The sequence below is a fragment of the Mauremys reevesii genome, linkage group 2, assembly GCF_016161935.1.
Source record: "Mauremys reevesii isolate NIE-2019 linkage group 2, ASM1616193v1, whole genome shotgun sequence".
NCBI lineage: Eukaryota > Metazoa > Chordata > Testudines > Geoemydidae > Mauremys > Mauremys reevesii.
Window position 1 is genome coordinate 88,115,117 of NC_052624.1, and position 27,588 is coordinate 88,142,704.

Sequence of the window (27,588 nt, forward strand, 5' to 3'; positions counted from 1 at the left end):
CACCGCGTGTGAGAGTTCTTAGGGTAAGGCTCAACAAGACTAAGGGTGAAAGCAGTGTGAATATGGCACAGGACTGAAAGTTTGGATATCTGGTTCTATTCTCAGGTCTGTTACTGACTAGGTGACCCTGGCATGTCACTTCATGTCACTCTGTACCTCACTTTCCCTCTCATCTGAAAAATGGGGATAATACTTTGAGATCTACTGATGAAAACCAGTATGTATGTTTAGTGATCAGTAGGCATCTGGGAGTGACCTTTACTCAGTAACTTTAAGTACTGGTGTCATAAACAGATAGTTAAGGGTTAAAGTCTCTTTTACCTGTAAAGGGTTAACAAGCTCAGTAAGCTGAGGAACACCTGACCAGAGGACCAATCAAGGGACAGGATAATTTCAAATCTCTGTGGAGGGAAGGCTTTGTCTGTGTTTCATGTTTGCTCTGTATACTCTCTTTGGATCTAAGAGAGGCCAGACATGTCTCCAAGTTCTCCTGGAGTATTTCCTACTATCCAGTATAGTGAGTATTAGTTAAAAAGGCGGATTAGTCTTTTGAGTTGCTTTCTATATTTGCAATTGTGTGTTTGCTGGATAAATTCTTTATTCCTGATTGCTGTTACTTTGCTTTTACTGAGAAAGAAGGGGGAGGGGGAATTCTCTCCAGGTTTATAAGTTAAACTTTGTGTATTGTTCCATCCTGGTATTACAGAGATAGTGTACTTTCTTTTTGTTCTTTTTAATAAACTCTTTTCTTTTTAGGACTTGATTGATTCTTCTCTTGTTTGCATTTTCAAGGGAAGGGGAGGGGGAGTGAGTCCCTCTTTGTGTTGAGTCAAGTATTTGACTCGGTGTGTATCTCTCCGGAGCAGGCTGGAGAGAGGGAAGGCAGGGAGGGGAACTAGCTGTTTCTCTCTCTCTCTCTCTCTCTGGTGAGATTCAAGGGGTTTGAATCTGGGTTCCTCAGGGGAAGTTTTTGGGGGAACAGGGAGTGTGTCAGACACTTAAAACTGACTGGTGGCAGCGAGAACCAGATCTAAACTAGGATTTTAGTTTAGAGGAGTCCATGCAGGTCCCCATCTTGTGAACCCAAAAGCTCCAAGTGGGGGAGAAACCTATGACAACTGGGAATATTGGTCAATAAGTGACATCTTACCACGCCACAATGTGTATCTCTTGATGTTTAGGAAAAAAAGTTTATTGGATGGCAACAAAAATAACTGAGCAAAAGCAGAGAACCAGTAACCCAGTAAAAAACTCCAAATGGAACAAAGCTAGAGTTAACTACCGACATCAAGGTTCTGACCTTCACCCAACTGAGGCAAGAAGAAAATGAGCCATGCTTTTGGCTCTTGGGTCTCAACTTTAGGCTTCATGTGCATAGTGCTATCAGTCAAAGTAGGTTCCTGTGCAGCACCAAAGGCACAAGTCCAAAGAGTGTGAATATATACAGACAAAGTAGGTGGATTAACTTTCCCTACTTAGAGACAACCATAAATGAAGAATCTAATTTTATGCAGAGACTTTCTACCTCGTTTCTCTCTTCTCCCCCACCTCCAACTGTGAAATTCAAAGAAGAAACTTCTGTTGGGCTTTACTATTTATATTTTGGAAGGTGAGACAACTCTCCTTCCTCCTGTATGGCAACAGGAATGCTATGATTTTTCTGGGCATGGCTTCACTTTTTAATTATTCCCTCTAGTTTTGTTCCCTCTTTCATTCCTTTTCCAGTCTTTTCTGTAACAGATTACTCCCTAACATTCAAGATCTCTGCATCTCCATCCTTGCCTCATCAGTACTGAGCAGCTCCCTTTAATGCTGGTATGGTAATTGAGCAGCAGTGCTAGAGAGACATGATCAGTTCTGACCTTTGGTTAGAGAACACCAGGTCTTTCAAGGAGAGGGGATTTTACAGCCAAAGAACTCCCACCCAGCCCCCAACCAAAAACATGCAAACTCAAAAAACACCCTGTACTGGAGGTAAATTTACATTTAAGGTTGCTACTGTGAATAAATCCTTACACAAAATATATGGCCCAAATATTATAATATTAAAAACCTAAGCATGGAAGTTACAGTTGGAAAAGGTAGTAAGTTATGTAAATATTCTACAGCACTTATAGGTCATACATTTAATTAATAAGAAATGTGAAAATTCATCTTGCACACTAGAAAAATATAATTCTGACCCACAAGACTTATGATCGTTTTCAGCATACAGATTTCTAATTACATATGGTACTTGTCACAGTCCAAATTAAACATCTATTGGTTTGTATGTTGAAAGAGTTTGTAAATGCATTTTACCTAGAAAACACACCTCCAACACAATATCTAGAGTGAAATTTAGATTACCTAAGGTCTTCACAGAAATGGTTGCTGCTGATTCTCTTTTTCTCTTATCTACCACTTTAAAAAAAAATCTGCTTAAAATCACTAAGTCTAAGAATGCTGTATCTAGATCAAATAAACTCTGACCCTTGAAAAGTAGAGCTGCGAGACCCAATTTGGAACTAAAATCCCCAGTCCAAAGTTTAATCCACAATGCAGTCCTAGACATCAAGCTACATGTTAAATACTTGTGTATGAATGTTACGGCGTCAACAGATTACAGATAAAGTTACCTACTAAGGCTATCAAATTAGTTCATTTCTGATCTTTTAGGATCCATTATAGTATGTCTCCTTAAAAAGTTCCTTCAGCTAATCCAGTAACGCTAAGGGTGAATTTCATCCTTCCCATGCTGACTCCAAGGAAACAGGCTCTGTGTGGAGTTAGGATGGTGATGAAACGTATCCCCTCCACTGCTTCATGGGTGTCCCTGGTTACTTGATCCATGAAAGTGTGAATGACTCTATAGTACAATGGTTAGGGCACCTGGGGAGTCAAGTCCCCCTGCTCTGATCACTCTGTTCTGCCTCTGAACACTCCCTCTGCAACCAGCTATTCAGAACTGAAATAAAGCTTGTCTTTGTATCACGCAGGGAGTGCACAGGGGCCTCTTCTATTGCTATTCTGCCTTGTCTCCTCCCTCCTCTCCAGTTTCATGGCAATTTTTCCATGCCCAACTTCAACAGAAAGACCAAAGTCCATCTGAACAAGAGGCCTGAGATTATCCTATATCTGCATTTAAGATGGTATTACAGGTGCAGAAAATATCAGAACAGTTGACCATAGTAATGCAGTTCATTTATACAATAATTAATATTTAGGTTGCTAAATGGTAACTAATACGTTTGTAACAGGGAGGGAGAATATTAAAAGAAGCAGGGTTAAGGACAGAGACATTTTTATGGCATTCACTGTATATGAATATCTCGGCTACTTCAGCTATCTTAAATGCCAGAAAGTCTAGAAATAATTAAGTGCTACAGACATTTTTTGCTTTTAAGAAATAAATGTTGTAAACTAATAAAATATTTACAGTTTTAACTATCCAACTGTTTTTTAAAGCTTGGAATACATAAAAGCAGAAGCCACATTTCTTCCTGTCACCTTTCCTGCTTAAAACCATGATATCCAAAGAAGAGTACAACACAGATATCACTAATTTAAGGTTCTCTGGGTGCGGGTCAGCAAGAATTGTCTATTTATATGCATAACCATTAGGTATTAAGGATAGTGTCAGAATTGTATGCTAGCTTACTATGAGCATACTCTTAATTTTTAGTATTTTTAAGCAAGTGTAAAGATATGTCTTGCTTTGAATTGCAGTCTAGAGCCTTAACAATAAGTTAGAGCTTGACTGGGAATTGGAATTCAGTCTGATCTGCTTCCATCATTAGAGAAAATAGCAAAGAAAATATTCTGTTACCAGTACAGAACTAAACAAAAATCAAGAAAAGCACGAGGAGGTACAATTTAACAGGTGTCAGATGACCTATCCTTCCCTGGTACACACCTTGTTCAACACGGAGTGTCTCTGGGTTGCTAAAACAGCATTTCTACCCCTCAGAACACTCGCCTGTAAATACTGGGCAATCCTGGCTGCTTCTCTTACCCCTATTTCAAGGGCCCTGCAGATCTCTTCAAAATTCACTGATTGACAATGCCACTGACTTCTGGGTTGGAAAAACCACTCAACTTTTATTTAACCAGATTAAACATAATTTCACCATAACAATAGCTTTCAGTAACCCTTCTACTTCTTAGGGAAAGCCTAGTCTTATCACAGCCTCGCAGTGCTTCCCTTCATGGTCAGTCCAGCTCTCTGACCTGCTCTGTGATCCCGCTCCTGTCTCCAGGAGCCAGCCAGTGATCCTACAAATTCAAACCCCCCAAAGTTCCAAACGGGCATCCTGGGTGCAGTGTCCATCCAGGAGTCCAAGCCTCTGTGAGATCAGATTAGTTTATAATAGTCCCTTCCATCTTTAAAATCAATCAGTGAATGAATTCTCTGTAGATAAATTCTATCCAGTGAAATGATATAACTTAACACAATAGAATGATTCAATTTTATGTATTCTTGATAAAATAAAATAAGATTATTTTTTCCCCTATGTAGTTGCAAACCTGATGCATCTGTGTGTGTTAACTGACAAATCATCATGGAAAACCTACTGTTTATAAAAGACAGAATTTTAAATGTTAAGTTTTATGTTTTAGGACTTAGTTTGTATCTAAAAACCCTCTACTCAAGGATGTATGCCATCAGATATATAAAAAGATATATTTTGCATAGTTGGCAGAGATGTGGGGAAGGAATGTACATTTCTTTAATGACAAGTTTTGTGTTTTTGGTTTAAAGTTGTACATCTCCATAAAATATATACAGTGAAAGTGGTCATATTAGATTAATACAGTGTATCATAAGGTTTTAAAATTCAAGTTGGTACAATCTTCTGTTTTATTGTCTGTACTGCATCTAAGCCAGCTAATGAAAGGAAAACTCTGTATTTTAAAATATTAATATCTTCCTCTGATAGATTCAACACCCCAGAATCCAGTAAAGAACCGTTTCCCCACCATTTCAGTTTAGCAGAGATTTCTCCAAAACTGCCTAATTATTTTTCTTAGAGGGGAGTATCAGGACAGGAAAAGAGTCAAACATCTGAAAGACATACTACTCCTAACTGAAGCATTTGAAATGCTGGCCAAATCAAGCAGCATAGGTAACAAATCAATACAGGGAGGAAGATGATGCATTTTTCCTCATGCAATGAATGGAAGTTATAAATGTCAACAGGCTGGCACCTCAATTTCTAGAAATAGTGATCTTCTCAGACTAAAAGTCTAGCAGATGCTTTAAAGTACCTTAAACACTGCATGTGCATTTAAAGCCACTGACTGTTTAATCCACAAGGAGTAGACGTCCCCCTACAGAAATGTCACCTACAATCACCAGTTCACTTCCATGGACAGTAGCTCGAATACAGACTAACTACTATGATCTGAACCTGCATAAAGTTAGGCGGCATACCAATTTAAATACTGACAGCTGGTCTATGCTAGCATGCTCATTGTTACAACTAGTGGTAGAAATGGTGAAAAATCAAAAGGAAAAAAAAAGCATACTGTAGAGAATGACCACAGCAGATTTTCACCTAAAGCTTATTCAAGAAATACATGTTTGTTTTCATTGTTTTTAAAATAATTACTTATTTAAATTTACTTTCTACTGTTTGAACATAAATTTTAAAAAAGCAAAACCAACCAACATCCATTTCATTCATAAAACCTAGTCATAAAAGCAGTGTGACAGATGTCAACTTAGTTCCTGCATTAGATTAACACCTGAATTATTGAAGGAAAAATGGAGCCAGTGGGTAACTTATTACAATGCAACTGCAATTAGCAACAACAAAAATCTGAACTGATGTGGTGTATGCCTAGAACTTTTTTTTAAAAACTAACATTATTAGTTGAACATTGAACAGTAACATTCCATACATAATTTTTCCAGTATGTACTATAAGTTTTTACATGTAATGGAACTCAGACAAGCAGTTTACATTACACCTCTTGGGTAATAATCAAACACAATTATGAATGAAGAAAAAAATTACTTTAACAAAATGGCATATCACATGAAGAGCATTTCAGGGCAATTTTTTTTAAAATGCTCCAGAGCAGAATGAATCACTGAAAAAATACTTCACTGTTTTAGAGACATATCTTCCATCCTCCTATCTCTTTCACCAAAAATGTGTTGGTAAACAAGTTAGAGCTGCCCTAACATTCTCCCCCGCCCCCCATCACATCTACTAGATGCACGGAATCCTGACCTTTACTACTTGTAGCTCAAATTGCAACGGTTAGTCAGCACATTTTATTGATAATTAAGACTACGAGGAACCAGTTTTCAAAGAAGACAGGTCAATAATGGGGATTTCATCAACCATTTCAGGCTTTATAAGAAGCTGTACTTCAAAACTGGTATTGAACCAAAAAAGCTGAATCAATTTCATTTATTAACTGGACTAAGTTCTAGTGTAGAAAGAGAAGATGAAACTGATTCTTCAGTTGACTAGTAAAGAAAGTCCTATATGAGAAAATATTAATAGGTTTTGTACCTATTTTAGAAAAAAAAACCCAAAAACCCAGAATTCTGGGATTTTGTTTTGAGGCCATATTTTTCCTCCCATAGGTCTCTAGAACTTGACAAAAATGCCTAAAAGAGCATTCTGGACTCTGGATCACAGAAGCAGAATGTCTGAAGTCTCAACTCTTACTTGGACCCCATCTACAATGGATGGAAAAAGCCTGTTAGGAGAACAAATGTTTAAACATAGTTCATGCTAATATAATGTAAATATACTTTTCCTGGCTTAAGTAGACTAGTTTACAAATCATTTTCTAATTATCTACTAGACATGGGTCTTAGAAGAGTCTTCAGGCAACACCAACTTGTTTTAGTTATGCAAGTCTTTAGGAATGCATCATTCAAAACAGTAAAATGATTATTTTAGCTAGACACTAGTCTAAAAACATAGTTTGTAAAATGGTAGTGCCTGGTCTCCACTGGCCAGCTAAACCATGTTTAATACTGAAATGAAAAATATTTAAAAACAGTTCTGTTAACACTCTTATTCCCAGTAATGAGAGGGTTCTACGGGTCACTGCTGCTTGAGTGGGTCCAACGTTAGCTCCTCAGGAGATATTCTCCAGATCACTACTTGAATCAGGCTCAGAATCTTCCCCTTCGCAATGTTCCTTCTCTCAAATGGACCATCATATTGGACATTCTTTTTCCTGATTGCCACTCACATTGGACAAGTGACTTAACCACTGCACCTCAGTTTAGCTATTTATCAAATTGATAGAACAATGCTTATTTACTTCAAGGAGTGTTGTGAAGCCTCATGAATCTTTGTAAATAAGTTTGAGATTCTTGAAGGATAGATGTTATGTAAGTGTGAAGTATTATACATTCCTTATTTCAAACAGAACACTGAATAGCATAAATAAAATACATGGTAGTGTGGTATAACATTATTGCCACTCACTTAGGAAGACCTGCATTCTTTGTGGCAGAACTACTTTGTTTCACCACAATTGACAGCTAACACAACACTTTCCAAAAAAGTAGTGGTACCTTTTTTTCTTTTCTTTTTTTTTAAATACCTCAACACTTTTTATACTCCACACATACGCATTACTCATATTCATGGAATGCACTCCTTTATCTCTGCAGCCATGGAATAAACTGCAATTATTTTGCATCTCTGATCACCTCACTTGCCCTCTTCCAACCATTCATTTGCAAAACTCTAATTCTAACATTCCAAAAACTCATCTGTTTTCCTTCAAACACTTACAAACAAACAAAAGTGAAAAGGAAAAGCCAAAGGAAAGGAGTGTTCTTAACCAGAGTTAACTAACTTGAAGTAAAGTTTTAGTGAAGACAAGGGAGTCTGCAGTTTTCACATCAGGTAGTAGATGGAATTTAAAAGTATGCATCCCCCTGTAAAGACATAGCCCAACAGCAAAGTTTTAAATAAAAAAAAAAATACAATTTTAAACACTGATACTGCAAATACTTAGGAACATGCTTAACTTAAATCATAGTCCAACTGAAGTCAATGTGACTATTTATGTAAGAAAAATGATGTACCTGCTTAAATGTTTGTGGGTTCAGGGCCTTAATTTTCAGTAGTTTGAATTTTACAAAACTGCTATAAGCAATAAACATTGATAACCTACCAGTAATAACATTTAAGAAAAATAGCATTTATAATTTAGTTTATTAATTTTAATTTACAGTGTCAATAGCACATTTTACAAAGCCATATTTAAATCCTCCTACCCTCTTTCCAAGTATTTTAGGAAGGTAGAGCCATCTGAAACAAACCTCAACTTCCTTACCTCCACAAGCAGCTGTAACAGGAAACCAAAACCATACAAAACAAAACACCATACTTTCTATATATTGCATGTGGACTGTAAAGATTTTTCATTTGGGGGAAAATGAGATGGTTCAGGGAGATTAGTAATAGCATACAGTGGATTTTTGCTGGGGTTCATGTTTTCATAAACATGTGATTTGCATATACAGGTGGAGTAACTGCACAGTCAAAGGAAAAGCTGCATTTTAATATTTGCATGTGCAATTGTGCTAACTGTTTGAACAAATTATGTATGAATAATTATAAAAATCTTAAGTCTAGTAGCAGCAGTCGCCTGATACATCATACAGGGCTGGTGTGAAATGAGTTGATGGTCTCAGGCCAGTTCTTAGCGGACAAGTGTCCATATCACAAAACCACCTTAACAACTGATACTTTTGTCAAGCGCCTCTGCAAAAAGGCTAGTTACTAAACATGCCATGGGCAGCAAATTACAGTTACTGGAGCTGGCTGCTCTAGAACAAGCCTGAGACAGTATGGATGAAGCTTGCACTGATAATACAGGTATTTGTACCAGTTTTGCACTACACTTTGCAGAGCCATTGAGCTGACACCTTTCACAAACATTACATTCACCACTTCCCCTTTTTTCTCGTGTCACCCAACTAACTCCACTGAAACACTGCAACCAGTATAGGTGACGGAACTAGGAGAGGTGCCGCACCCCCCCTGGATTGAAGTGGTTTCCATCATATACTGGGTTTACAGTTTGGTTCAATCTCTCTGAGCACCCCTCACTATACACATTGCTCCAGCACCCCTGGCAACCAGTTTGCAAACAAACAAAAACCCTCCTAGTCTGATGTTATCACATCAGTGTCTCAGAGCCCAGCGGCGGATCCCCCCGCTAGGATTCCAACCCATCTCGCGACGCTGCTGCTAGCATGTACCTAGAAGGAGTTTAATCCCCACAGACCAGCCTATGTCGCCGTACAGAGGGGCAGAGTCAGACCCCTCACTCCTCCTCCTCCTCCCCGCAGACTCAGGACGAGCAGACTTTGAAGCTGCGCGAAACAGGCGGCCAGGGACACGTGCGGGCTCATGCTGCTGTCAGGACGGACAAGCCCAACTCGGGGGGTGGGGATAGGAGCCCCCCCCCTTGTGCTAGGTGACACCGGCGCCTCTCCCCCCGCAGTCCCCGGGCTGGGGGCAGGAGGGCGTCAGGAGACCGGCGCGGGCCCGCTGGGACCTACCATCTCGATGATCTTGGTCTTCCTGCCCGTCTTCTTCTTCATGGTGAAGATGTACTGGGCCAGGACGACTCCCCCCACCAGGGCGCACACGCTGGCGCTGGCTACCGCTCCCATTTTGGCCACCGCGGTCCTGTCCATGGCGGCTCCTCCCTCTCCGAGGATGGGGGGGTTGGGAAGTCCCGGGTGTCCCCCGACAGCCTGCGAGCGGCAGAGGCCGAAGGATCCCGACGGTACCACACAGAAGGGAAGGAGGGGACGACGTTGGGAAAGACCATTCAGAGTTTTATCAGCCTCCCTTCACCCCCGCGTCACGTTGTGTCGCTTCCAAGCTGCTTCGCTTTCTCCATACGTCAATAGAGAAACACAACTGAAATGGCTCCGCGGCTGGCTGCTCTCGGAAGGGGAGAGCTGCTCTCGCCCCCCCCCCTCAGGAAATGGTACAACCCACCCGCCACTCTCCTGGCTTCCAAACTACATCTCCCGGGATGCTCCGGGGCAGGTCCCCCCGCTTCCGGTCCCCCTCTCTGAGGGGCGGGGTGCGGGGTTGGTTGTTAAAGTGCTATGACAACGGGCGCGAAGATGGCTGCCGAGGCTGGCGGAGCGGGGCAGCTGGTGCCGCTGGCAGCCTCCCCCTGAGCAGCCGCAGCCGCAGCCGCCCCTCTCCCTCGTCCACCCCGCGCCCTGTCCCGTCCCGTCCGCGGGGCTGCGAGCGGGGAGGGCTGAGCCAGCTGGTGCCTGCGGTTGCCGCCTGTTGATCCCCGTCCTCTGGGACCCGCTGAGCCCCAGGGCCGGGCCGGCGGCTTCGGGGGGATCCGCACCTCTCTGCTCGCGCACACCCCTAGTGTAGACGCATCCTCCGCCGTGGCTGCTGGCCAGTTTCCAGCGCAGGTACTTGCGGGTGCGGAGGCCCCTGCTTGGACGGGTCTGGTGAGTAGCCCGCTTGTTTCCTGCAGTGCAGTTCAGTGCTTTGTGCAGTGCCGTGGAAACTCGGAGCCCTATCGCTTGGGAGCTTTAAAATTAGAGTAAACAAAGCCCACGCTCGCAAACGTACCGGTTCCGCACCGGCGGGGTGATGGAGATGGAGGAGCCCTGTGTAGTGTCACCCCCTCTCAGATCTACGGAAAATGTAAAGTGACGCTTATATTTCCCCTTTTGTGTTCGCTCCGAAATTCTCTACTCACTTTACAGCGATGAGAAGCAGAGGCAATAATCAAAAGATGTCAATAGGGCATTAGGGAAAAATAATTCCCAGATCTTCCTACTTACTCCCCATCTTCTGCTCTCTCCTGTGACTGTTATTAACCCTGTATAATGCCCTGCAGTACTTTTGTATGAATGTTGATTTATGTAAAGTAGAAGTTTATCCAGTGTAGTTAAAGGTTTGTATGTATTTTGTTGCTAGTTGTTAAATAGTTTATATTTTGGAGCTTTATAGCTTTCCTACAGGCAACAGGCCTTATGTTGGCTATTTTGGATAGCATGGTGGTGTTTGTATTTTTCTAATTAGAATAAATAAAAATAATGCTTGAGTGCCAAGGAAACAGGTGTCATAGCAGTTCTTTTTAAAAAACAACAACAAAAATAAAATAAATACTAAAAAGTTAAGAAATAATTCAAGAATTGTTGTGCCTTCTGCATGATGTGTAACTAAATCTAATTGTTGCGATTCAATCTTGTACCTTTTGCTTTAAAAAGACAACATATGGATTTAAACAATGGCAATCTTTTACATATCACACTGTCTGCAAAAGGATTATCCTCTCTCCAGTCTCTTCCTCTCTCTCTCTCTCTCTCTCTCTTCTCAGCAGGCAGGTAGGACACAAATCGGCTTTTCTACTATCAAACAGAGTCCCTCACTCATGTAACGAGGGCATCTTCTTCAAGGCGATTATTCAGTGGCAGTCTTGATGCTGATCTGTTTTTATCTTGGTGTGCTCTGAGAAATAAGCTGCTGTTTAGGAAAACTAGACAAAGCTGATGATTCTTCTGATCCCTTGAATCAGAGGAGAAACCTCTTTTGGAAAGATCACCTCTCCCACATGGTACTCTTTTAAAGGGACAGCTACCTTGCCTAGCAGTTGCAAGGATAATTCTTTGTCATGTAAAAGGTGCTAGAATAATGCAAGGAGTCAGCTTAGATTAATTTTCAAGAGTCCTTTTTGGAAAATGGTTCTAGTATTTAACTGAGATGTTATCAAGGCAGATTCCCAACTCTGTCACTCTGAGTGCAGAAGTGGGGCCTGCAAGGATTTTAAAAATTAATACTTGCCACTCCGGGCTTGTATTAAACTCCTAAGGTTACAGCTTTTCTCTGACCTTGGCTTGGTAAATGCTGCCACCACCCAAATGCAACAAAACCCCTTTTTAACGCAGGAAGGAACACTTGGGAATTCCTCCCTGTGGGGTACCCTCAAGCCATTTCACGCCACCCTGAGGAAAAGAGCTGAGAAAGGAAACAAAGGAAATTAGCTGTGGCTATCAGCTAATCAAACAACATGCACAAACCTCTTAGGACACCAAAAATTCAATCCTGTTCTTTAAAAAGGTAAATTTGATTTAAAAACAAAAAGAAAGAAAATACATCTGGAATTTAGGCTTTTGCTAGATTTTAAAAGAGCAATTCCAAAAATCAAGCACCCAAAATAGCTTTCTTGGGGGTTCAGCTTAAAGGTTACAAGCAAACAACAGCATCTGGGGTTAGCACAGAGGAGTCCACAAGCCAATAAGAAATACAGTAACTCCTCACTTAACGTTGCAGTTATGTTCCTGAAAAATGCGACTTTAAGTGAAATGATGTTAAGCTAATCAAATTTCCCCATAAGAATTAATGTAAATAGGGGGGTTAGGTTCCAGGGACATTTTTTTCACCAGACAAAAAACTATATACACACACACGCACAGTATACTTTTTAAACAAACAATTTAATACTGTTCACAGCTATGATGATTGTGAAGTTTGGTTGAGGTGGTGAAATTAGAGGGTGGAAGAGGTTGGGATATTTCCCAGGGAATGCCTTGCTGCTAAATCAGTGGTTCTAAAACTTTTGTACCGGTGACCCCTTTCACATAGCAAGCCTCTGAGTGCGACCCCCACATATAAATCAAAAATACTTTATAATATATAAAAAACGCTGGAGGCAAAGCAGGGTTTGGGATGGAGGCTGACAGACACACACCTTGTGTGTGCAAAAAGAACAGGAGTTCACCTCTCTACAAAGGAGAAAGGACTGTAAGCTGTCTAAACTCCTACCTGCCACATGGGGCCACAACCGTGGTACCCCTAACCCACCCAGCAATATTGTCAATCTATCCAACCACACACTCAGTCCAGAAGAACAGTCTGTCCTGTCTCAGAGACTCTCCTTCTGCCCTGCCACCCCCACCAACATGATACAGTTCTGCGGCGATCTGGAAGCCTACTTTCGCCGTCTCCGACTCAAAGAATACTTTCAGGACAACACTGAACAGCGCACTGATACACAGTTACCCTCCCACCAACAGCACAAGAAGAAGAACTCCACATGGACTCCTCCTGAGGGTCGAAATGACAGTCTGGACCTATACATTGATTGCTTCCGCCGACGTGCACAGGCAGAAATTGTGGAAAAACAACATCGCTTGCCTCACAATCTAAGTCATGCAGAACGCAATGCCATCCACAGCCTCAGAAACCATCCTGACATTATAATCAAAGAGGCTGATAAAGGAGGTGCTGTTGTCATCATGAACAGGTCTGACTACCAAAAGGAGGCCGCCAGACAACTCTCCAATACCAAATTTTACAGGCTACTTCCCTCAGGGTATGTCTACACTACAAGACTATTTCGAATCAACTTAAGTCGAATTTGTGGAATCGACCTTATGAAGTCGAATTTGTGTATCCACACTAAATACACTAATTGGACTGTGTGAGTCCACAGTAACGGGGCAAACGTCGACTTTGGAAGCGGTGCACTGTGGGAAGCTATCCCACAGTTCCCGCACTCCCCTCTGCCCATTGGAATTCTGGGATTTCCCCCCCAGCACGCATTGGGGGGGAAAACTGTGTCGAGGGCGGTCCTTGGTAACTGTCAGCATTCAACCGTCACTCCCACCGGCGGGAAATCAGTTCGCGCACTTTTCCTGTTTTAAGTGACAGCGTGGACGCCACAGCACTCCACTGCGATCATGGAGCCCGCTGCGATCATCGCTGCACTTATGGCCGTTGTCAACTCCTCGCACCTTATCGTACACCTCTTCAACAGTCAGATGCTGAGAAATCGGGCGAGGCGGCAACGGCAGCGCGGTGAGGACATGAAGTCTCAGACTGGCACAGACCTGTCAGAAAGCACGGGACGCCGCGCCGTGGAGATCATGGTGGCACTGGGTCATGTTCATGCTATGGGACAGTGATTCTGGGCCCGGGAAACAAGCACGGACTGGTGGGACCGCATAGTGCTGCAGGTCTGGGATGAATCACAGTGGCTGCTAAACTTCAGGATGCGTAAGGGCACTTTCCTTGAACTGTATGACTTGCTGTCCCCTGCCCTGAAGCGCAAGGACACCAGGATGCGAGCAGCCCTGACAGTGCAGAAGCGAGTGGCCACAGCCCTCTGGAAACTTGCCACGCCAGACAGCTACCGGTCAGTAGCGAACCACTTTGGCGTGGGCAAATCTACCGTGGGGGTTGCTGTGATGCAAGTAGCCAACGCAATCGTTGAACTCCTGCTCTCGAAGGTAGTGACCCTGGGAAACGTCCAGGCCGTCATAGCTGGCTTCGCCGCGATGGGATTCCCAAACTGCGGTGGGGCTATAGATGGGACTCGCATCCCTATCCTGGGACCGGACCACCAGGCCAGCCAGTACATTAACCGAAAGGGCTACTTTTCAATGGTGCTGCAGGCACTGGTGGACCATAGGGGACGCTTTACCAACATCAATGTCGGGCGGCCGGGCAAGGTTCATGACGCGCGTGTGTTCAGGAACTCTGGTCTGTTTAAACGCCTCCAGGCAGGTAGTTTCTTCCCGGACCACAAAGTAACTGTTGGGGATGTGCAGATGCCTACAGTGATCCTCGGGGACCCAGCCTACCCACTAATGCCCTGGCTCATGAAGCCCTATACAGGCGCCTTGGACAGTGAGAAGGAACTCTTCAACTACCGGCTGAGCAAGTGCAGAATGGTGGTGGAGTGTGCTTTCGGACGTCTCAAGGGGAGATGGCGGAGCTTACTGACTCGCTCGGATCTCAGCTAAAACAATATCCCCATTGTTATTGCAGCTTGCTGTGTGCTCCACAATCTCTGTGAGAGCAAGGGGGAGACCTTTATGGCGGGATGGGAGGTTGAGGCAAATCGCCTGGCTGCAGATTATGCTCAGCCAGACACCCATGCCATTAGAAGATCCCAGCGGGAAGCGCTGTGCATCTGGGAGGCTTTGAAAGCTAAGTTCCTCAGAGAGCAGGGTAACCTATGACTGTCCAGTTGCTTTACAGAGAAGCTGAACCTGCCCCTGTTTCTTTACCCATTTACTGTTGACTCTCCTCTGCAGTCTCATACCCCGTTCACCCCGTTTGCCCCCTTCCAACACACGTGTAAAAATAAAGGTAATGGAGCATTGTTATTTAAAAACCTTTTCTTTAATAATGATTTCGCGTCAAAGGGTTGAAACAGGGACGCGGACTGTGGTGGGGAGGGTGTGCAGTGATGTAGAGACCACTTCTAGACTTTAGGAATGATAGCCTACTGCTCCTACAGCGGTCTCTGGGGGGAGGACGGTTACAGGTGGGTGTGCAGGAAGGGGTGAGGGGTGTAGGCTTTGGGATGGAGTTTGGGTGCAGCCTCAGGGCTGGGGGTGGGGGCGTAGGAAGGGTGAGGGGTGTGGGAAGGGAGGAGGCGTAGGGGTTGCGGGCTGTGGCTGTGGCTGAGGGTTTGGGGCATTGTGGAGGCTCAGGGCAACGGTAGAAGGGCAGAGTGATGGCAACCTGCCTTGCCATTTGTGGGTGGCCGGCGCTAGTACCCTGGGGCCGCAGACAGCAGTTGTGCCGGTAGCCGCTCTACTGTCAGGTAGGGACGCAGCGCTGGGGGGGGGGGGAGGGGAGAGACGACACACCGGGGGAGGGGTGGCAGGTGGGCGCTGGGACCTGCTCCAGGCAGGGAATTGACGGGGCGGGGGGAGACCCGCGTGGGCCAGGGCCTGATCCAGGCTGGGCCGGGGGAGAGACCCACCTCCAAGTATACCTGGAGCAGGGCACCTGCCGCCTATGAACAGAACATTCAAAACACCTCACAGACTGACCAGGGTGCCTAGTGACTGCATTCAGTGAGTAACCTGCTGTTGATCCTGCCCCCATGTCTGTACCCTGTTCATGGTGACTGTCCTATGCAATTACCAAGCCCCTCTCCCCCCTTCACAGAAAGTCTTCAGCAAACAAACATGACAGAAACAGTAATTAACAGCAAACTACTTTAAATACTCGACAACACAGTGAAGGTGAGAACTTTTCAAAATCTAGGGACTGAGAACTTTGGGGTAATTTAGCAGTCCGCTGTGGTGCAGTGACAGTTTTCACGGCCCTTGGTACCCCTCCTTCTTGTTATTCTGGGAGAGGTGGGTATTGGAGTGTGTGGCGGGGGAGGGCGGTTGCAGACACAGTGCAGGGGGGCTCTGTCCTCCTGCCTGCGGTCCTGCAGAACATCAACAAGGCGCCTGAGTGTGTCCGTTTGCTCCCTCAGTAGTCCAAGCAGCGGTTGAGTCGCCTGCTGGTCCTCCTGATGCCATCTGTCCTCCCGTTCGCTGTGTGAGCGCTGCTGCTGTGTGAGGTTCTCCCTCCACTGGCTCTGCTGGTCCGCTTCTGCTCTGGAGCAGCCCATAAGTTCTGCAAACATCTTGTCCCGGGTCCTTTTCTTACGACGCCTAATCTGCGCCAGCCTCTGTGAGGGGCATGGTGGAGCAGGTCGGGATACTGTTGCAGCTGTGTGAGGGGGAAAAGGGAGTGAATTGCTTACAAAGATGCCTTTTCTTAAAAATGAAACATAGTCTACTCATTGCCTGTGAACCAGACCATGGACGGCACCTATCTCCTGAGCACTCACTCAAAAGTTCGATTTATCTGCATTCGCTTTCATTGCCTGGGGTATTGCACTGCAGACCAGACAAGCGGGGCAGGAAAGCTGAATCCGTGGAGCAGCCAGGCATGGTAAGCCAAAGGCTTTTGGCTGCTTAAAAGTCAATGTCCAGCTCTGTCCTCTTGCTGCAGGCAATCCTGAAAGCATAAACTCTGCCCCTGTTCCACCCCCTCGCGGTTTTCCCTTGGAAAAGATCCCTGTATGCTGCCACTCTGTAGCCTCCAGCACGTGGCTCTAAAGTGACGCTTCTTGTTGTTCTAAGGAACAGTGAAGCACTACCAATAGTAATAGTACACAAATCACTCTACTTCCATGCAGGAGTCTGCGCGCGAGATCACCCTGAGGAGGGTGTCACGGAGAGACAGGGAGCGCATGCTGAATGAAAGCCAGCACAAGCCAGGGCCCTATGCTGCGATGCTCGTCAAGGCACTGGTCCCGGAGTACCAGCTGAGAGCGTGGCGCGGAAAAGTGTGCTATCTCGGAGCACCCAATAAGCCAGCTCTCCCCAGGAACCTTCTCCATAGGCTTTTCGATTACCTCCAGGAGAGCTTCGTGGAGATCTCCGCGGAAGATTCCTGTTCCATTTCCCTGCATTTAGACCTTCTGTTTGCCTAGTCTATTTTCCTGTTCCATTAATAATGAAAGTTTACATGTTTAAAGCACTTACCGACTGATCCTTCTCCTGATTCAGGGTCCGTGGTAACGGCTGCGGAGGGTTGGTAGGGGATCTCAGTGAGGGTGATGAAGAGATCCTGGCTGTCGGGGAAATCAGTGTTGTAAGCGCTGTCGACTGCCTCCCCCTCCTCATCTCCTTCCTCATCTTCCCCATCTGCGAACGTCGACGAGGAATTGGCCGTCGACACTATCCCTTCGTCAGAGTCCACGCACACTGGTGGGGCAGTGGTGGCAGACCCACCGAGAATGGCATGCAGTGCTCGTAGAAGCGGCATGTCTGGGGCTGGGCTCCGGAGCGTCCGTTTGCCGCTTTGATTTTATGGTAGCCTTGTCTCAGCTCCTTGACTTTCACGCGGCACTGCATTGCATCCCGGCTGTATCCTCTGTCTGTCATGGCTTTGGAGACCTTCTCGTAGGTCTTCGCATTCCGTTTTTTGGAGCGCAGCTCCAAAAGCACAGACTCATCGCCCCACACACCGATCAGATCCAAGACTTCCCGGTCAGTCCATGCTGGGGACCTCTTTCTATTCTGGGATTGCCTGGACTCCTCTGCTGGAGAGCTCTGCATCGTTGCCGGTGCTGCTGAGCTTGCCCCGATGTCCAACCAGGACATGAGATTCAAAGTGCCCGGACAGGAAAAGGAATTCAAATTTTCCTGGGTCGTTTCCTGTGTGGCTGGTCAGAGCATCCAAGCTTGGACTGCTGTCCAGAGCGTCACCAGAGTGGTGCAGTGTGGGATAGCTCCCGGAGCTACTAAGTTCGATTTGCATCCACACCTAGCCTAATTCGACATGGCCATGTCGAATTTAGCGCTACTCCCCTCGTCGGGGAGGAGTACAGAATTCGAACTAAAGAGCCCTCTGTCGAATTAAATGGCTTCCTGGTGTGGACGGGTGTGTGGTTAATTCGAATTAACGCTGCTAAATTCGAATTAAAGTCCTAGTGTAGACCAGGCCTCAGATCCCACTGAGGAATACACTAAGAAACTGCACCATCTACTCAGGACACTCCCTACACTAACACCAGAACAAATCAACATACCCTTAGAGCCCCGACCAGGGTTATTCTATCTACTACCCAAGATCCACAAACCTGGAAATCCTGGACGCCCCATCATCTCGGGCATTGGAACTCTCACTGAAGGACTGTCTGGATATGTGGACTCTCAGCTGGGAGTGCTGGTGGCGTAGGGTCTGAGCAATCTCCATGACACTACTGATTTCCTGAGGAAACTACAATGCATTGGTGACCTTCCAGAAAACACCATCCTAGCCACCATGGATGCAGAGGCTCTCTACACAAACATCCCACACACTGATGGAATACAAGCTGTCAGGAACAGTATCCCTGATGATGCCACAGCACAACTGGTTGCTGAGCTCTGTGCCTTTATCCTCACACACAACTATTTCAAATTTGATGACAATATATATCTCCAGATCAGTGGCACCGCTATGGGCACCCGCATGGCCCCACAATATGCCAATATTTTTATGGCCAACCTGGAAAAACACTTCCTCAGCTCCCGTCCACTCACACCCCTTCTACATTGATGACATCTTCATCATCTGGACCCATGGGAAGGAGACTCTGGAAAAATTCCACCACGATTTCAACAGCTTCCACCCCTCCATCAACCTCAGCCTGGACCAATCTACACGGGAGGTCCACTTCCTAGACACCACGGTGCTGATAAGTGATGGTCACATTAACACCACCCTATACCGAAAACCTACTGACCGCTATGTCTACCTTCATGCCTCCAGCTTCCATCCCGGACACACCACTAGATCCATTGTCTATAGCCAAGCACTGAGGTACAACCGTATCTGCTCTAACCCCGCAGACAGAGACCAACACCTAGAAAATCTCCACCAAGCATTCTCAAAACTACAGTACCCGCACGAGGAAATAATGAAACAGATGAACAGAGCCAGACGTGTACCCAGAAGCCTCCTACTGCAAGACAAACCCAAGAAAGAAACCAACAGGACTCCACTGGCCATCACATACAGTCCCCAGCTCAAACCCCTCCAACGCATCATCAGGGATCTACAACCCATCCTAGACAATGATCCCACACTTTCACAGGCCTTGGGTGGCAGGCCAGTCCTCGCCCACAGACAACCTGCCAACCTGAAGCATATTCTCACCAGCAACTGCACACCGCACCATAGTAACTCTAGCTCAGGAACCAACCCATGCAACAAACCTCGATGCCAACTCTGCCCACATATCTACACCAGCAACACCATCACAGGACCTAACCAGATCAGCCACACCATCACCGGTTCATTCACCTGCACGTCCACCAATGTAATATATGCCATCATATGCCAGCAATGCCTTCTGCTATGTACATTGGCCAAACTGGACAGTCTCTAAGGAAAAGGATAAATGGACACAAATCAGATATTAGGAATGGCAATATACAAAAACCTGTAGGAGAACACTTCAACCTCCCTGGCCACACAATAGCAGATCTTAAGGTGGCCATCCTCCAGCAAAAAAACTTTAGGACCAGACTTCTAAGAGAAACTGCTGAGCTTCAGTTCATTTGCAAATTTGACACCATCAGTTTAGGATTAAACAAAGACTGTGAATGGCTTGCCAACTACAGAACCAGTTTCTCCTCCCTTGGTTTTCACACCTCAACTGCTAGAACAGGGCCTCATCCTCCCTGATTGATCTAACCTCGTTATCTCTAGCTTGCTTCTTGCTTGCTTATATTTACCTGCCCCTGGAAATTTCCACTCTTGCATCCGACGAAGTGGGCATTCACCCACGAAAGCTCATGCTGCAAAACGTCTGTTAGTCTATAAGGTGCCACAGGATTCTTTGCTGCTGTGGCACGTTAGAGACTAACAAATTTATTTCAGCATGAGCTTTCATGAGCTTGTGTGGGGGGGAGAGAGAGAGAGAGAGAAATGCACACTGCCCCTTTAAGTAAGCTGACCCACTCTTAAGTGCATTATCTTTTTCAGTGGATCAGGAAGTTGAGACTGCAACTGCTGCCCCAGGCTCTCTCTGTCTCTCTCCATCTGCGTCCCCATCCTGCTCTATATGGAGAAGAAGGGGGTAAGCAGGGTGTAGGAGCAGGGGGGAGGGGGACACCCTGACATTAGCCCTCCCCTTTCCTCCCCCCTTGCACAGCAAGCAGGAGGATCAGGGAGCAGCTCCAAGGCAGAGGGCAGGAGCAGCACATAGCAGTGGGGGGAGGGACAGCTGCAACTGCTAGCCTGCTGTGCAGCTGCCGCACAGGGAACTTAGGGGAGCAGGGAGCTGATGGCGGGGCTGCTGGTCCACCCTGGTGTGACGTTATTGATATAAATTGGGACCATATAGAACATGGGTTGCAACCAAGGTCCTGTAGTGGCACCAAATCCTAAGTAAAGGGGGTCATATAAGGTGTCTAAGACCAGGTTATGGGTTGCTGGTTATAATTATGCTGTCTGTATGTCTGTATCATTTTTAGTTGAAGTTATGAATGTTGGTTCTATGCTGTCAGTATTTCAAGTTTGTGCTGTGCTTCTGGGGGAAGCCTCCCAGACAAGCTGATGTTAGCCCGGCATAGCTGGATTGATGGCCCATTAAAGAGCCATCGGCTACACAATTGACCCATGGAGAGAAGGCAGACACGCCTTGTGACTCAGCAAAGTATGCAGGGACTGGCCCATGTGACTCTAGGCTCCATTTTGCTGTAAAATTCCACAGTGAAGACAAAGGGATTCTTACACCTGGAAAAGTCTATATAAGGCCAATGCCTCATCTCCATCTTGTCTTCAATCCTGCTTCTGACCTCTGGAGGGACTTTGCTACAAACTGAAGCTCTACACCAGGGACTGAGGACCCATCCCGGCGGGGGATGTTTTCCAGAGACTCAATTTGAACCTGCAGTTTATGCCATCACTGCTGCAAGCCTGAACTAAGAACTTTGCCATTACTGTATGTAATTGATTCCATTTAACCAATTCTACCTCTCATCTCTACCTTTTTCCCTTTGTAAATAAACCTTTAGATTTTAGATTCTAAAGGATTGGCAACAGCGTGATTTGTGGGTAAGATCTGATGTGTATATTGACCTGGGTCTGGGGCTTGGTCCTTTGGGATCGAGGGAACCTTTTTCTTTTATTGGGGTGTTGGTTTTCATAACCATTTATCCCCAGGACGAGTGCACTGGTGGTGATACTGGGAGACTGGAGTGTCTAAGGAAATTGCTTGTGTGACTTGTGGTTAGCCAGTGGGGTGAGACCAAAGTCCTTTTTGTCTGACTGGTTTGGTTTGCCTTAGAGGTGGAAAAACCCCAGCCTAGGGCTGTGACTGCCCTGTTTAAGCAGTTGGTCCTGATTTGGCACTCTCAGTTGGGTCCCGCCAGAATCGCTCCGTCACACCTGGTTTCAAGCCCCGACCAGCTAGCTGCAACAAGCTGCTCTTCCTGCAACCAGTGGACAAAGCAGATGGCTGCCAAATGGCTTTATAAGGGAGCATTGCACAACTTTAAATGAGCATGTTCCCTAATTGATCAGCAATGAAACAACGTTAACCGGGATGACTTTAAGTGAGGAGTTACTGTAAAAGAAATAACCCTAATCGCATCAAGCTAAACATTCTGATCTACTTACACATTTGGAGTTCAGATAAGTAGTTCTAGGCATGATCTGGCCCTCTGGCTTAGCTGCTTATAGCATGTCTGCTCTGTCCCTCCAGCCTAGAGAACAACAGACAAAGGCAAAGTTTCTTTCCCTATTTTAAATAGTTCTACCTTCTCATTGTCTCTCTTGGTCAGGTGCCCACTTTTTTTTTTCTTTACCTGGGGGACTTTTTAACCCTTTACAGGTAAAGCAAGTAAAGAACAGCTATGGGATTTTACAGCTAACTGGCTGGCTGGGTGTCCATCAAAGGGAGCTTTATTTATCACAGGTGTCTTTTGTTAGTGATGTCCAGATCCTGAAATAGGTTCTGTGATATAGCCAGGTACAAGGAACTCTGAAAAGACAGTAAAATCATTTATGGCTTGATCCATTTCATAGTGTTTTTAAGCAGTGTGATTGAAGTCCCAAGAATAGACATAACAGAACTTTTATACCTACCAGATTTTTTGTTTTTTTTTAAAATCGTGCTTGTCAAATTTTGTGGGCTCCCCATCTCCCACCTTATGTTTCTATTATATGCTGTTAATTATTAACTTCTGAATCTTATACAAACTAATATTGTTTCTGAAAAATATGCTCCATTTGTATACCTTTGAAAAGTGTATGATATCATAAGAATGGCCATATTGGGTCAGACCAATGGTTTGTCTAGCCCAATATCCTGCCTTCTGACAGTGGCCAATGTCAGATGCTTCAAAGGGAATGAACAGAACAGGGCAATAATCAAGTGATCTATCCCCCTGTGGTCCAGTCCCAGCATCTGGCAGTCAGGTGCTTTGGGACACCTAGAGCATGGGGTTGCAACCCAGACCATCTTGGCTAATAGCCATTGATTGACCTATCCTCCATGAACTTTTTAAATTCTTTTTTGAACCCAGTTACAGTTTTTTGGCTTTCACATCCCCTGGCAACGAGTTCCACAGGGACATTTAGAATTCCTGATTTAATTTGTTTTTGTACTGATCTGCTGTTGAATCAAAGCAAAAATAATTTAGGTTACTATGCTTCCTAGAAAACCTAACATGATCTGTATAACTTGATATGAAAAGTATGGATTTTACCCCAGAGTCTATTTCCTTTTAGCGTGAAGGAGAATGTCTTTATTTAAAGCCCGAGATTGGTGGTCAACAGCTCTTGGAGAAAAAGAAGAATTTGATCAAGGGTGTTTATGTGTAGCTGATGTTGACAACAGCGGCAGTGGACAAGGTAAACCAGAATTCTGAGTTGGCCTTCAGATGGTGACATAAACATGACTGCAAATTTTATTTACTCCAGCAACGTGCTAAATGCTTATTAATGAGATGAAGTAGGAGGCATTTGGCATATACTGCTACACTTTGTCCTCCACCCTTTTCTTTTTGTTGTCAGAGTTCACTTAGAATTCTAGAATGCATCATTTCATTTTATATGATGTCATTGCTTTCAAGAAACCCTGCTAGAGTGTGGAACATGTAAGTGGATTTTTTTCACAAGTATGTGGCACTATTTTCATATTTTAATATTACCTCAGTGTGTATACAATATTAAAGAATTGTTGAAAACATTGCTATACACTTGAAGGGAAAAACACTTATCAAGTATAATTGCAAAATACAGTTTTGGGCATCTTTTGGTGGGAAATTCAGGAAAGTAACTGCTAGTTTAATAAAGCTAGTGCTAGCTCAGCCATGAGAGGTTATGTTTGAGGTCAGCTTGGGTTCGAAGTAGCTAGGGTAGTGTTTGGGACCTGTTACCAAGAGTTTTAAGGGGTTAGTTTTGACCTATAAATCTCTAAGTGTTTTAGGATCTGCTTACCTGAAACTGCCTTTCTGTGTCATTCTGCCACAGTTGTAATCAGCAAAAGCCCTTGAGCTTGATTTCTTTCCCTTCCCTGCCACCTTGTTCTCCCCCCCCCAAAAAAAAGAGGGGGGGGAAGAGTGTTCTCCTTTCCTTTGAAATGTGCTGCTCCCCAAGTCTGAAATAGGTTTTGTAGCATGCTCAAAAAAACAACAAATTCCCGCTATCTTTCTGAGCAGGTATTAGCTGAGGCAACTAAAGGTGGAATTTCTATCTAGTGGGAAAGAGCTATTGCTGGGGGAGAAGAGCTTAAACTGTATAGGTCATATTACTGGATATTCAATAGTGGTAGGTGGGAGGAAGAAGTATTGCTGCTTTGGTCAGCTGTTTTACTTTGCATCTCCTATGTTCTGTTGTCTATAAATATGTTAAGGGTGGCCAGAGCACTTGATGGGGACCCTTTGGTGTGGAGTTTGATCAAAACTAAATAAAATAAGAGGTAAGCCTGACTGCCTGCACATCTGGATGAAAGGGAAAAAAAATCCCGCTTTAGGCAAGCTTATCAAATGTAAGAAAAATATTTTGTAAAGAATGTGTGAATGAGATAGCTTTAGGGAACTAAGAGACATGCAAATGTCTTCATGACTGTCATCTTCATCTGTCAGTGTGATATACAGATACATTGTGACAAATGAATGAGGCAGAGATTAGAGTGCAAGGAGCAGAGGTCACGCTCTGAGTGGAATGAATTGCAGCATGAATCTTGTTTGCTACAGCACAAATTGGTGTCCCCGGGCCGGTGGTGGGACCTCGCCGCAGGCATGGCTGCAGGGTCCCCAGCAGCAGCCGCGCCCCCTGGGAAAGGGCCGCCCCAGGCGGGTGCTTGCCCCGCTGGGCTCTAGAGCCGCCCCTGGCTACAGCAGAGATGAAGATAGCTGCCTACTTCTCCACCTGCGTGAAATGGGGTCCTGTGGAACTGTTCCAAATGGCTAAAAGCCTGGTAAACCTTGGCTGCCTCCACTCTGAAACAGTCAGATCTTTTGTACTATGAGTATGTCCATGTGACTTAAGGACAGGATTTATTGGATACACCTCAGACGCGGATTGATGTCTGGAAGAGACAAATGTTAGTATCTTCTCTGGGGATTCTGAGCAGAACTGATCTCCTGAAGTACGGGGGGCTTTCTGTAATCGTTTTTGTTTACTTCAGATTTGTGTTTCTTAAGAATCTTTGCTGACTTTTAATAAATATTATTACTGTAGGAATCCTGAACCAAATCCACTTTTTGAAGTAAATGGGAGTTTCACCCACTTATGTCAAACTTAAGTCTGACTTTTTGGTCCAGTCTATGTTTTTGATACATTGACCTGAAAAAGTAATAGTCAGGCTTCAATTTCTCATCTGGATAGCATCTATAATGTTGTTGTTACCAGGTTTTTAAAAGTCAACATTCTGCTCCTTGCTTGGTGAGAAGAGTGTTGCCAAATCTTTAAGACATGGGAGCTGAACATTTGGAAGTACTGGCTACATTCAGAGGGTGGATTTCAGAGACTGGACTGGAGTTTGAGAATTATTGCATCGTCGTTCTCACTGTTAAAATAGGCTGCAGAACGTCAGCATAATTATGTGTAAACATCCTATCATTTTAGGGGTACACTTTTAAGCACATATGCAGCACATTTATTTCTCTATTTCTAATTTTCCTCTTGTTGGAAATTTTTCTACAGATAAAATAACTGTTGGCAGTTATATGGGATATCTTCGAATCTTTAATCCTCACCCTGTCAAACCTGGAGATGGAATGCAAGCTGAAGATTTGCTCCTGGAAGTGCAACTGCGAGATCCAATACTCCAGGTGGAAGTAGGAAAATTTGTTTCGTAAGTAAACAGTCCATGTTGCTGATAATGATTACACTAATTAGGCGGCTTTAGGCTAATTTGTCATAGTAGCTAACCTGCTTTCCTAAAGACCATCTAGATCAATTTTGTAAAGTGCCTGGGGTTTAGGTGTGAGCTATCTCATTTGAATCAACATATTCTTCTTGGCACTGCAGTGTTTGACTCTTACAGCTGTTAAAAAAATTTTCATGAACTCTGAATTATGCATTTTATCTGCTTATTGATTTATATGGTATAGAGCATAAATGGAAAAAAAAAAGATGTTTATGCTCATTAAGGTAAAGTCTTAGGTTAGGTTATATTAAAATCCCCAAATGTCCTCTATTTACTTTCTGATGCTGCATGTAAACATTGCTCTGCTTCTTTAAAAACATACTTGTCTACTAAGTATGCATCAGACATGTTGCTTTGCAAGCTATTTTATTTATTATAAGCCAATTTAAGAGTAATGCCTATCTCTGTTCTCAACACCCTTCATTTTTGAATTGGGTGCTCTTGAAGGTACTTCACAGATACAACAATGTCTTATGGTATTGGAACTAACCAAAGGTTGCTGCTGTTATTATTATTATTATTATTATTATTTTATTATATATTATTATTATTTATTATTATAGTGCAAGAGCTCTTTTCTCTGCAGTAAATGAGATTATTTGTGTATCGAGGATGGTCACAAAATACAAAATATTGTGACTATCTTTGTATAATGGGGTTTTAATTTTGTATTGTGGATGTAAAGTAGTATCCATATCTATCAAATGATGCTCATCTAAAGTGACAATCACACAATTGCCCCTCATTATTTTTCTCACTGGAAGTATTAGTAGTACTAGCTTGTTAGATAACAGGATCAGGCTGAATCAGAAAAAGCTCGCTTGCTTCATGTGCTCACATCTGCAAAATGTCTCTCAGGGTTCTACTGAAAACTTAACAACTATTAGCTGTCAAATATCTTTTATAATTTCAGATGTTTTAATTCTGATTTAGTTGCACAATACTTCATTTTGCTGGTACTTGAGAATTTGGGGTCTGATCCAAAGCCCAGGGAAGTCCACCTGGAGGCTTTATATTGACTTCAGTGTGTCTTAGATTAGGCCCTCAGTGCTACAATTTACTGGAAACTCACTTGCAAATTTTCTCCTTTTTTCCTCCCCTCATTGTCAGTGGTACTGAACTACTTCATCTGGCTGTACTGCATTGCAGAAAACTGTGTGTGTATGCTGTCTCAGGTAAAAAAAAACAAAAAACTGTCCAGAATAGCTGTCTATCTCTCTGTCTGCCTTCTTTTTTTGCTATTGATCAGTTTAGCTATCTGGCCTGACTAAGCATGTGTAATGAGAAGTTTCTCTGGATCTGACAGTGCAAAGTCGCAATCAAAGTGTTTCAAGGACTCTCGCACTGTCCCTCCATTCTGGACTGATGTTTCTTCTCTTACACACTCTCGGTCCTTCTTTGTCATATAGTATCAATTGTGTATAAAATGTACCCTGTGGCTAATAGAGAGCAGGCAGCTTGCTCTGAGTGTGTTGAATTGTTCTGTGCCCAGGCACTAATGAGTTGTAGTTATGTAGACTGCACTCTTCAAAGAGAAGCACTAGTGTTACCTCTGCAACATTCCAAGTTCCCCTTTGCTTGAAGAGTGATGTTGCAGATCTACCTTGTGGAAGCAGTAGCTGTGCTGCTGAACCATTTGGCACGTTCTGAGCTTTGTTACAAGCTTTACCATTCAGAGAATTACTTTAGAGAGCATGTGGCAGATTAATATTAAACTTGAGCATGAACAAACAAAAGTGTCTGTGTTTGTCAATAGAACGGTGTCAATAGTAGTGTATGTTTGTCAATAAAAGCTTCTTATGTTACAACTTTGAATACAGAGGCTAATGCTCGGAGCTCTAATGAGCAAATTGTTGGCAGATAAAGATGCCCTGTAAATACAATTGTTTTTAAAAA

At 44.1% G+C, this 27,588-nt stretch overlaps 2 protein-coding genes across 17 annotated transcripts in view; one reads left to right on the plus strand and one right to left on the minus strand.

Moving 5' to 3' along the window:
* The window catches only part of NT5C3A (5'-nucleotidase, cytosolic IIIA), a 35,728-nt gene extending 25,872 nt beyond the window's left edge, over positions 1-9,856 (minus strand). The window contains exon 1 of one of the 5 annotated variants that reach the window (XM_039526606.1): positions 9,533-9,856. In XM_039526606.1, coding sequence (XP_039382540.1) covers positions 9,533-9,670 — 138 coding nt within the window. In that variant the 5' untranslated portion in view covers positions 9,671-9,856. Of the gene's footprint in view, positions 1-4,209; positions 4,230-9,229; positions 9,373-9,532 lie in introns of those variants that run through there. The other 4 variants (XM_039526603.1, XM_039526607.1, XM_039526604.1 and 1 more) reach the window with 4 other exon arrangements.
* A 110-nt stretch (positions 9,857-9,966) lies between these two features.
* BBS9 (Bardet-Biedl syndrome 9) overlaps positions 9,967-27,588 on the plus strand; it is a 493,039-nt gene continuing 475,417 nt past the window's right edge. For 9 of the 12 annotated variants that reach the window (XM_039526584.1, XM_039526588.1, XM_039526586.1 and 6 more), the window contains exons 1-4: positions 9,967-10,459; positions 23,046-23,168; positions 25,467-25,617; positions 26,803-26,867. In XM_039526584.1, the coding sequence (XP_039382518.1) occupies positions 23,057-23,168; positions 25,467-25,617; positions 26,803-26,867 (328 nt within the window). In that variant the 5' untranslated portion in view covers positions 9,967-10,459; positions 23,046-23,056. The remainder of the gene's footprint in view (positions 10,460-23,045; positions 23,169-25,466; positions 25,618-26,802; positions 26,868-27,588) is intronic. The other 3 variants (XM_039526589.1, XM_039526583.1, XM_039526593.1) reach the window with 3 other exon arrangements.